This window comes from Genypterus blacodes, unplaced genomic scaffold (assembly GCF_046128005.1).
Source record: "Genypterus blacodes isolate CSIRO-AG114 ecotype Tasmania unplaced genomic scaffold, CSIRO-AGI_Gbla_v1 ptg000129l_1, whole genome shotgun sequence".
In the NCBI taxonomy this organism is placed as follows: Eukaryota; Metazoa; Chordata; class Actinopteri; order Ophidiiformes; family Ophidiidae; genus Genypterus; species Genypterus blacodes.
In genome coordinates this window covers 60,001-70,000 of record NW_027466931.1, presented here as the reverse complement: position 1 = coordinate 70,000, position 10,000 = coordinate 60,001, and the positions used below count along the sequence as shown (strand labels likewise).

General features: G+C 46.1%; 4 protein-coding genes across 6 annotated transcripts in view; 2 read left to right on the top strand and 2 right to left on the bottom strand.

The window, feature by feature from the left end:
• LOC143010703 (RPA-related protein RADX) overlaps positions 1-1,614 on the top strand; it is a 6,763-nt gene extending 5,149 nt beyond the window's left edge. For all 3 annotated transcript variants that reach the window (XM_076163195.1, XM_076163194.1, XM_076163193.1), the window contains 3 exons: positions 36-293; positions 378-527; positions 668-1,614. In XM_076163195.1, coding sequence (XP_076019310.1) covers positions 36-293; positions 378-527; positions 668-792 — 533 coding nt within the window. In that variant the 3' untranslated portion in view covers positions 793-1,614. The remainder of the gene's footprint in view (positions 1-35; positions 294-377; positions 528-667) is intronic.
• A 35-nt stretch (positions 1,615-1,649) lies between these two features.
• On the bottom strand, positions 1,650-3,558 carry asgr1a (asialoglycoprotein receptor 1a). The gene is made up of 8 exons (XM_076163213.1): positions 3,329-3,558; positions 3,008-3,115; positions 2,827-2,925; positions 2,691-2,756; positions 2,502-2,594; positions 2,223-2,377; positions 2,029-2,138; positions 1,650-1,859 (listed from the first exon to the last, which is right to left on the bottom strand). Exons 1-8 carry the CDS (start codon positions 3,552-3,554, stop codon positions 1,703-1,705), a joined length of 1,014 nt encoding a protein of 337 aa, XP_076019328.1. The 5' UTR covers positions 3,555-3,558; the 3' UTR covers positions 1,650-1,702.
• A 140-nt stretch (positions 3,559-3,698) lies between these two features.
• Positions 3,699-5,541, bottom strand: cyb5d1 (cytochrome b5 domain containing 1). The gene is made up of 4 exons (XM_076163222.1): positions 5,225-5,541; positions 4,877-4,953; positions 4,547-4,765; positions 3,699-4,138 (listed from the first exon to the last, which is right to left on the bottom strand). The coding sequence occupies exons 1-4, from the start codon at positions 5,343-5,345 to the stop codon at positions 3,908-3,910; spliced, it is 648 nt and encodes a 215-aa protein (XP_076019337.1). The 5' UTR covers positions 5,346-5,541; the 3' UTR covers positions 3,699-3,907.
• Positions 5,542-5,954: 413 nt separating this feature from the next.
• Positions 5,955-10,000, top strand: part of plod3 (procollagen-lysine, 2-oxoglutarate 5-dioxygenase 3) — a 7,391-nt gene continuing 3,345 nt past the window's right edge. The window contains exons 1-11 of the mRNA XM_076163198.1: positions 5,955-6,197; positions 7,695-7,786; positions 7,934-8,070; positions 8,337-8,500; positions 8,653-8,765; positions 8,853-8,916; positions 9,117-9,214; positions 9,304-9,405; positions 9,503-9,634; positions 9,772-9,893; positions 9,992-10,000. The exon at positions 9,992-10,000 is cut by the window's right edge and continues 96 nt beyond it. Of these exons, the coding sequence (XP_076019313.1) occupies positions 6,113-6,197; positions 7,695-7,786; positions 7,934-8,070; positions 8,337-8,500; positions 8,653-8,765; positions 8,853-8,916; positions 9,117-9,214; positions 9,304-9,405; positions 9,503-9,634; positions 9,772-9,893; positions 9,992-10,000 (1,118 nt within the window). The 5' untranslated portion in view covers positions 5,955-6,112. The remainder of the gene's footprint in view (positions 6,198-7,694; positions 7,787-7,933; positions 8,071-8,336; positions 8,501-8,652; positions 8,766-8,852; positions 8,917-9,116; positions 9,215-9,303; positions 9,406-9,502; positions 9,635-9,771; positions 9,894-9,991) is intronic.

Below are 10,000 nucleotides of genomic sequence, written 5' to 3'. Positions count from 1 at the left end.
TAGTGATCAATAGCAATGACACTTCCTGTCCGCAGTCATTCTGTTTGAGGCCTCCATGGAGTTTATAGAAAAAAATGATGACGAAGATGGGGAAAGTACTGAGGAAGATGCCTCAAGCTTTCTCACTGCCCCCGCAATCCCCACTGCTCCCTTGGTTGCCCCAGAGACACTGCCAATGCGCTACTGCCATGTCCAGAGGGAAGAGCAGGCTGCTGCCATGGCAATGGGAGGCAGGATGCCAGCAGGGAAGTTTGACTCTGCCTCCGAGAGCTACTACACACTGAGACTGAGAGGTACAAACACATACCCACAAAAGGAGTGTACTTAAAATGGATCCCTGGGGAACTCCAACTAAATACATTCTCATTCTTCCTCAGCTCTTTCAGACAGTGTGATGGTTGATGCCTTTTTCCTCCCTCACTCCTCCTCTTCCTCACTCTCTCCTCCGCTCCTCCCTCACTCCAACTGCTGGAGCTCCATCTTGCGTCATGGAGCCTTCTCTTCACACACACCCCCTCCTTCACCAGGTCAGTGGACACACGCAACATTCTCAATGATGACGGTGCTACTACCGATTATGTCGATGAAGGAGAAGATCGTGGTGAAGATGAAAAAGCATTGGTGACGTTGATGATGGTGATGGTGGTTCTCGCCCTCCTTCTCTCAGCTGACCTCATCGCCATGGCATCCCAGCTGGCCAATCAGAGGATGGTGTGCATCCTGGAGGCGTGTCACCTCGGCGGGACCAGAACTGAGCTTGTCCTAATCCAAGCATTCCAGCTGACCGACTGACATGTGCACGCACACACACTCTGGGTTGGATTGATTTTGGTTGTGTTGCTGAAAACTTTGCCCCTAAGCTTGGCGCTGAGGCTTAAAGCTGTGAAATATGTACAGAATATTATTCACTCTTTGATGTACATCCTGTATATTATTATGTTTGTTTTTTTTAATATTTATTATTTGACACTTTGAAAAGATTTGCACTTTATCTGTTGTGTTTCGTAGATCAACATCATATACTAGATAGTTTTTATCTTTATACTGCGTGTTTGTATTTATGCTTTATGAAGAAAAGGCTTTGGCCTGAAACACACTTAAGTTTCTTATTTTTAGCGTGTTGCTGCTCCACTTTCTAAAAATCTACAAAGCGAAAATTGTGTGTTGCTGCGGAAACAGTCACTGCCTCGTGTTTACGTGATTACAGGTGGAAACAAAGCGCTCTTTAAATTATGCTCTATTAGTGCCAAACACCCTTGGAATAATAATCATTTTATATAACAATCTTTCTAAAAATAAAACTCTATCTAACTTTGATCTGAACGTGCAGAAATAATTCAGTCGATACTAGGCTTTAGGTTGAATTCCACTCTTTGTTTGTTTTAGAGGAGAGCAAGGACGTTTGGCTCCGCCCCCCAGAGAGACATATACACATGGAAACACACACACACACACATGGGAGATGTCCAAAATGGATCCATGTGGAACTTTATAACACAGTATTGCCCATTGAGACTAATGTGTGTTTACCAGCTTGTCTATGGTCTGGCTATGATTACGTGTACAAGAGTAATTGACCTTTGACCTTTGTTTATGTTGTCATGTTGATAAACTAAGACTAACAGAGAAAAATTTGGATGACTTGATGATTTTATGTTTTCAGATTGGAGCAACAGGTAAGGTTTGCTGTGTGTGGGCGGGCCTATGAGTGCTGGCTGTGTGATTGACAGATGTAACGCATTACAGTGCTGCAATGCAGGTCGTTGAGGTGTCCGTCGCTATGAAGGTGAGCGCAATCTTCATCGCCATGCCCATAGCCGTGACCTGTCCAACTGTCCGGCTGACCGGGCTTCCAACGCCTGACACAATGAGACAGAGGGAGAGAGAGGAATAAAGAGGAAGAGGGACAGACATGTCAGTACACGAAAAGGAAGTGGGACAAAGAGAGAGACAGACAGGTCAGTGCACAGAGGGACAAAGACAGACAGGTCTGTGCACAGAGGGACAGAGAGAGAGACAGCTGTCTACCTGTTGTTCATGATGTACGGTGTCTGGTTGACCCACTCCCACTTCCCCGTCCTCTCATCTGTCAGACCGGTCCAGTACAAAGCACCCAGAGCTTGCTTGGTCACAAAGTCCTGACAGACAGAGGCACACAGTCAAACAGACACTCGGGCAAGCAGTCAGAAAGACAGAGAAACAGACAAGACAGGTTGTCTCACCCACTCCTCGTCCGTCATGAGGATGACCAGGTGAGATTCGTGTTCCTCACACCAGTCTCTGGCTTTGTACCAGGTCAAGACCGTAGAGCTGAAGTAATAACAGCTGGACCCTGAAAGGTCCCAATCTACAGGACAACAGCCCTCCACCGAGGACACTGAGAGACACACAGAGCGACAGACAGGTCAGCTGACATTATCCCAACCCAACAGACAACACCCGTCCACCTAGGATGCTTAGACAGAGAAACAATATATACAGTATGGTGTGTGTGTGTGTACCGTTGTTGATGAAGCGTTCAAGGGAACATTTGAGTGAAGAGACCACCCTGCTCAGAGACCTCAGTTCTGTCAGCTGCTTCAAGGCCTCCGACACTGAACACACACAAACGCACACAAAAAATAGTTCTTGGTAACACTGCCAATATTCAGGTTACCATAGTAGCCTGTGCTACGAGTTAATGGTCTTACCTGAGGTCAACTTGTCCACGTTGGTCTCCACAGCAAACTGCAGGCGGCGCACTTCTTTAGCCGTGTCTGTAACACAGGAGCCAATTAGCATGTGCGTGCTCGTGTGTGCGTGAGTGTGCGTGAGTGTGTGTGTTACCTTTGGCGAGCAGCAGTGAGGCGCTCAGTGATTGGACAATGTCACTCAGGTTGGAAGTCTTCTGCTCCAGAGACCACAGACGGTTTGATGCCTTTGTGTCTACAAACACACACATCGGTGTCATATTTTGACATGCACTGGTGTGTATGTGTGTGTGTGTGTATGTGTGTGTCTGTCTCACTGCTGGCTCCCAGTGCTATGATCAGACTCAAGATAACTGCAGCTGTCAGAGCAGGAACCAACCAACTCCTGTACCTGGACAGACTGTAGAGATAGATGGGAGGAGACTCTGAGAAGGAGACAGACAGAAAGAGAGAGAGAGAGCGACGGAGAGGAAGAGATGGGCGGAGACAGGCAAGGAGAGACTTTACTTTGTCAATCTAGTAGAAACAGCTTTGTTGGCAGCTCTCACTCTTTTGTTACATGTAGTGAGAGACAGATGGGCAGGTGGAAGAATAGACAAACTGGATGTGTGGATGGACACACAGGAAAGACAGGGTACCTTTGGTCCAAAATGTGCTGCTGTCATCTTCGTTTTCATCATGGTATTCAGTCGTCATGGCGATGCCTTTGTAAGTCTCTTTTTCTCTGTTCCTGTCTCCCTCACACTTTCTTCTCCTCGAAATGGTCCGTCTGTCCTCGTTGAAGGACGGTAGCGCCGTGTGTATTTCAGAGACGTCTGTGTGTGCGTGTTTCGGTGTGTGTGTGTGAACATACAGTGAGGTCATTGTCCCCCTGAAATGCACTTTGAACTGAAAAACACAAGCTTTGTGTGTTTGTTGTCCAGGTGGTGGCGCTGTGACAGACTCATGGACAGTGTGGAAATTAAATTATCAATAAAATAATGCTTGGAAGGATGCCTTCCTCTGGGGACCAAGAACATTTAAATTTAATTCAACAAATCCTGTCCAAAAACTGCTTAAACACTCGAGTCTGGATCAAAACGAGGCTCAAAAGCATTAACAATGATCACATTTTTATTTACATGTAAAAAATGCCAATGAACCAGTACAGGTCCGCATTTACAGGTCTGTGCTGTTTCCAAGACCACGGAGGTGAGCCAAGGACTGTCTGGGGGGCCTCAGCCTTTAGTGAGGTCGTCGTTGTAGTAGAGGAGGAGGGCCGGGGTGTAGAAGTCACGGTCCAGCCGTAACCGCTCCAGGTTGTGGTCCTCGTCCAGGACGTCGTTCTGCCCTAGCGTCCTGCTCATGTCTAGCTTGGTCCCATGGTGCTTCCAGGTGTAACTGGAGGCGTGAGCGTTGTAACGCAGGTACCGTCGCGTGATCTCATCCAGGGTCTCCTCAGAACACACCTAAGGGATGAGATGAAGACACCAGAGACACTGTGATGTCCAGATAATATAGCATCACGAAGCCCCATGAACAAAGCTGGTGGTCTGCTCTTCTGTGGACCAGGCTGCCAGAAACCACTGGAACTTCAACAATAAAGTACATAACAATAAATCATATTTACACAAACACTGAAAGCACAAAACACCCTTAAAGGAAACTCTTTGTAAGCACACATCTGAGGAGAAGTTACAAAGATACAAATAGGTGTTTTTATATTTTCTGTTTAGTTTTGAATCTTTTTGGTCAACTTTTTGTTTGGATCCCTGTAAAAATTAATCTAACCTGATTCTCCAGTTTCTAGACTTACAGAGCAGTTTTATACAATTGGACTGTCATGTCATGTCCAGTGAGGTTTTGGGGAAATTCACCTCCAGCAGCTGCTCCTGAGACGTCAGGGCGTTGATAACACGGATCCACCTGGTTTTGGTGGTCAGCAAGCCCACCTGGTACTGTTGGTCCCTCCACCAGGGCCGGACGAAGTCAGTGGCCCAATCTGAGCGAGGCCCGGCAGGGGGGACGTGCACAAAGCGCCCCCTGGGGGTGTAGTACCTGACACAATTGGTGATTGGATCCACATGGGTCAGGACCTGGGGACAGAAACCCAGGCTAGACACAAGCCACAAAATCCAGCTGATTTTCTGATCAATTTGATTTCGAACTGGCCTCTCATTGATTGTTTTCGGTTCATTCATACTCACATCTTTGGTGTCGGTGTTGAACCAGTAGCTTATGTCTTTTCCTGCACACTCGATGATTGGTCGCAGGAGAACATCGTCTACAACAAAACGCAAAGTTTACAGGGTGCTTTGTATGTGTCTGTCTGTCTGTCTGTTTGTCTGTTCGTCTGTTCATGTGTTTGGTAAAGTCTTTGGCCCTCTTTAGTTGAAGCCGTGTTGAGCGTCGGCCTCTGGCGGCGACAAAATGTAACGTCCCACACACGTTTCCACACTCGGGTGAAACGGACTGTATTCAGATAATTACCGGTTAAAGCTTCCTACTGATAACTGGGTGGGAAAACGCGACTGAATGCGTGACGTGATTCTCACCTTTGCATTGGTCGATAAGGGGAGTGAGGTCACACACTTTCCCTAAAAATGACACCCATAGGTCCTCAGGTGTGTTGTGAGCAGACACCTCATTTGGAGTGAAGTATTTCGGCCGTTCCATGTAAAAAAGAAGAAGAAGCGCACTTCGACCCGCGCTTTTAACTATTAGTCACGCTCCCGTAGTAAATATAGCTATCTGGCGTCATTAGTTGGTTCCGTTTCAAAGATCTGACGCCATATGTATCAATCGTATACGATGTTTACCTCTTTCTCCTCTATCGCTGTGCTGTATACCGCTACCATGGCTACAGGCAACAGTGGGCGGGGCCTGTGTGTCCGATCACGTAAAATAAATTGTCTTTTACAAATATTTTACATTTCGTATGCTTTCTTAAAGCGCAAAATCGATAATGAAACATAGTAATAAAAAAAATAAAAAAATAAATCCCTGCGCTCTCCCCCTTCCCCTCCCTCTCTGGAATGCATTGAACGTGGCAGCTCATTCACTTTCTCTCCTTTTCACGAACTTTCTGTGGCTAGCGGCCACACGAAGCAAATCTCAGTCCTTCATTTCCATTTGTCCTCATCTGATTGGCTCGCTTCGTGTCGGTGCGGAGAGTCGATTAGTGTAGCTGCCTGCCATTCATAGGTCATGCGTGTTTCATTGGCTAAAATGTGGAGAAGGGGTGGGGCGAGGCTGAGCCGCTTGTGTTGACATGTTTCTCCCTTGAGAGCCCCGTGTCTTCTTCTCGCGAGGATAGCGTACCGTTAGTGACATAGGCGAGAGAGCGGACGGTATAACTGGAGGAGAACAAGAACTTAAAGAAAAGAAGGAAACTAACCGAAAGAAAGTGAGGTTTTGGAGTCCCAGCGTTATAATTATCCTCCATGGCGCCCCCTCTTCTTTCCTGCCTGCTCCCACTCGCCTTCCTTCTCAGTGCTGTGTCGGCAGAACAGCGGAAGCTCTCTCCAGGTAAGGCCGCTTTGTAGGCTCCTTTTCCCGGCTAAGCGGACCGCCCTGAGGCGCCGCACCGTGCCCGGCTCCGGTCTTTGAGCTAGCTCACTGGACCTGCGCTCTTATTTCTTATTAGCGGCGACGTAAACGTGGATTAAAGTTTTTTATGACTTTATTCTATAATTATTATAGAAAATGTCTGGTTTGAACACCTTAGACAAGCTTTCATTCCTCTAAACTCCCCGCAGGCTGAAACCCTAAATTTGGCTTTCTCATCCATTAGCACATTAGCCATTAGTTGCACACATTAATGCCTCAATGTTTCGTGGATTCCGTGTTTTGGTCAGTGAAGAAGCACAAACGAACAGCTGTGGGACTAAAAATATAAATAGTTTGAAACGAGAAAAACAAAGAAATCTTAACTTAAAGCACGCTGTTAATTGTTTTTAAATAATTTACCTGATATAACGGTTACATTACTGTTCTTGTCATGTTACACAAAAAGTTTATTTAAGATTGTTATATAGTATTGGTTCGTAATGTCGCTGTTATAGCTTAATACATCTGTTTTTGTTTTTGCAGAAATTGGGTGAATTAGGAATTTATCCTGATAATTTAGACAGGTTAAGTATTTGGAATAATCTGGAAACAACTCTGAGTTTGGTTTTAACGTTTGGAAAAAGTCAGTGATAAATCCAGAATACCTGAATAATATCCCAAATAATCCCAATAGTCAAAGAAACTCCAAATCTAAGAGTTGAAAAGTCAGAATGGCTCTGAGGAGGTGAAACATTTGAAAAATGCTGATGAACAATCTTGAATCTCAATTTTTTCAGAGTTTAAGTGCCCATTCTCACACCCACTTTAAAAACAAACACATTTCACAAATCAGTGCCCCTCAGAGTGTACTTAGTGTGTCTGTCTGTCTGTCTGTGTGTATTTGTACAGCTGTGTGTGTGTGTGTTGTTGGGGTGGGAGAGTAAATTGGTGTATTATAGGTTTTTCCATCTTCCTCATCCTTCTAAAAACAGATGAAGTTCTTGCACCTCCTCTCCAGTCCACAGTTAACTGTAGTTTTGTGTCTCCTTGAGATGTCAATGTAGCCGTTTCTCTGCGCCCAAAAACAAGTGAGACAAAAGTGTTGTCAGACTGATGTTTGGTGTGAGTGCAAGAAAAGCTCCTGATATGGTTCTTCAAAGTTTGCTGCAGTGCAAAAGGCACTGTAAAGATCCATGACCCAGCATACACACACAAACACACACACACTGCCAGTGATGATGGAGTGAAGGGGAGACCTGAGAGATGGAGGACAAGGGGGCTTTTGTAACTGAACACTCTCCTCTGCTGACCTCTTCCCGAGGTATTCCTGAGGAATGTCTCTCTGAACAAATTCCTCGAGAGCCCTGGGGTGGTTTGGTGTCAAAAGACTTCACCAAATTACAAATCAGTCAGAGGAAGACCACGTGACCACCACTCCATGACATTAAAGCTTCCAAAATTCATGTGTGTGTCTAGAAAACCTGCTTGTGATCACAGCAGCAACAGAGGAAACAGATGGCTTCAGACGCTTCATGAGGACGGCCAAAGAGTTCAACTACACTGTGAAGGTAACACACACACAGACACACACACACACACACACTCCACTTTCTAATAGATCAGACTTTATAGAAAAGAGTGGTGAGGGAAGAGATTATAACATAAAGGTCTCTGTCCCTCTCTTGTCTGTTTCTGTCTCTGTCTCTCCTCTGTAGGCTTTGGGTTTGGGGGAGGAGTGGAAGGGGGGAGACGTGGCCCGGACAGTGGGAGGAGGTCAAAAGGTCAGGTGGCTGAAGAAGGAGCTGCTCAAACATGCCGACAAGGAGGACATGGTTGTCATGTTTGTGGACAGGTAACGCCCCGTGCACTGTCTGTCCTGTCTTCCGTCTCAGGTCCTCGTCTGCTTTTGTTTTGTCCCTTTCACCATTGTTCCTTTGTTATCGACGAGAAATCAAACACTGCTGCCCTGATTTTACACACACAAACAAAGACAAAGACACACACACACAGATTTTAGGTTACACTGACGACACGCAGTACAGAGGAAGGAATCACTCACACATTCTGAGCCACTGTCTCTCTCTCTCTCTCTCTCTCTCTCTGTCTCGGCCTTTTCAGCTATGATGTCATCTTTGCGTCCGGTCCGGAGGAGTTACTGGCAATGTTTTCTGGCTTTGGTCACCGAGTCGTGTTTTCAGCCGAGGGATTCTGTTGGCCAGATCAACGACTGGCCTCCAAATACCCAGAAGTGCATTCTGGGAAACGCTACCTCAACTCAGGAGGTAAGATTGATCATCTTTATCTTCATCATCATCATCATCATCAGCAGAAGCAGCAAAATATATTACCCTTATGGACGGACTGTGTGTGTGTGTGTCTGTGTGTGTGTGTGTGTGTGTGTGTGTGTGTGTGTGTGTGTGTGTGTGTTTTTCAGGGTTTATGGGGTTTGCTTCAGAGATCAGTGCAATCGTCCAGCAATGGAAGTACAAAGACAACGATGATGACCAGCTTTTCTACACCAAGGTCTACCTGGACAAGGCACAGCGGGTAACAACAACAACAACTCCTTACATTCTGTTGTATGTTTGGATCATTTTAACTAATTATATCCTGGTTTGGACTACTTCTGCTCAGACGAAGTACAACATGACTCTGGACCATCGCTCAAGCATCTTCCAGAATCTAAATGGAGCTGTTGGTAAGACACACACACACACAAGCTCTTTCGATTCAATCAATTACATCAGATTATAAAAGTGAAATGATTTTAGGTGGTTTGGCAAGAGAGAAGCGTTCGACCACGGTGGAGGTTTTGTGTGTGTGTAGAGCTCATACATACATTAGCGTTATTATTGGATAATCTTAATGTTCTGTGTGTGTGTTGTGTTTCCCTGTCAGATGAAGTTGTCCTAAAGTTTGAGCGGGCTAAGGTCAGGGCCAGGAACGTTGCCTATGATACACTTCCTGTTATTATCCATGGCAATGGCCCCACCAAGGTAAAGGAGCCAGTGGTACATTAAAAGCTCATAGAGTATGATGTCATCAACGCTCAAAGTGCTGATGGTGATGTGCTTCCTGCCTGTAGCTGCAGCTGAACTACCTCAGTAACTACGTTCCTACCGTGTGGACCTACGAGAACGGCTGTGGGAACTGTGACGACGACCTGCTGTTCTTCAATGATGTGCCTGTGCGTCTCTCACCTGTCTATGCAGAACAGGAACTCGCCTCCCTCTCACAATGATCCCACCCTCCAAGTCATAATGTGTGTGTGTGTGTGTTTTAAGGATGAGAAAATGCCACTGGTGTACGTTGCCGTGTTTATTCAACATGCAACTCCCTTCCTGGAAGAGTTCCTGGAACGCCTGACAACACTCAACTACCCCACAGCCAGACTACGCCTCTTCATCCACAACAACGTAGGTCCTACTGCGGGGCACTAATGCATACTTGTTAGTGTTTTAGTATGAAGATAGGTACTAAGTCGTATTTCTTAAGTTAGTAGCGTGTACTTGTTAGTGTTTTGGATAATGAGTTGCGTTGTGATCTGGTCCAGGTTGTGTATCATGAGCGCCACATCCAGAAGTTCTGGGAGCGTCACCGGTCTCTGTTCCCTGAAGCCCGGCTGGTTGGACCAGAGGAGAACCTGCAGGAGGACCAGGCCAGAACCATGGCTGTGTAAGTCAAAACAATACCGCAACACAGGAAATTTCCTCAGATATGAAAACCGTCTACCATCTCACACAGAACGCGTGTATGTGTGTGTGTGTGCGCAGTGAGGCCTG

Excerpts from the sequence above, each read along its gene's own strand:
- cyb5d1 (XM_076163222.1), bottom strand. The coding sequence starts at position 5,345 with ATGGAACGGCCGAAATACTTCACTCCAAATGAGGTGTCTGCTCACAAC. Across the intron at positions 4,954-5,224 it reads CCTTATCGACCAATGCAAAG|ACGATGTTCTCCTGCGACCA; the intron begins GTGAGAATCACG and ends GTTTTGTTGTAG. Across the intron at positions 4,139-4,546 it reads CTCAGGAGCAGCTGCTGGAG|GTGTGTTCTGAGGAGACCCT; the intron begins GTGAATTTCCCC and ends CTCATCCCTTAG.
- asgr1a (XM_076163213.1), bottom strand. The coding sequence starts at position 3,554 with ATGACCTCACTGTATGTTCACACACACACACCGAAACACGCACACACA. Across the intron at positions 2,595-2,690 it reads CGTGGACAAGTTGACCTCAG|TGTCGGAGGCCTTGAAGCAG; the intron begins GTAAGACCATTA and ends GTGTGTGTTCAG. Across the intron at positions 2,139-2,222 it reads TCATGACGGACGAGGAGTGG|GACTTTGTGACCAAGCAAGC; the intron begins GTGAGACAACCT and ends TCTGTCTGTCAG.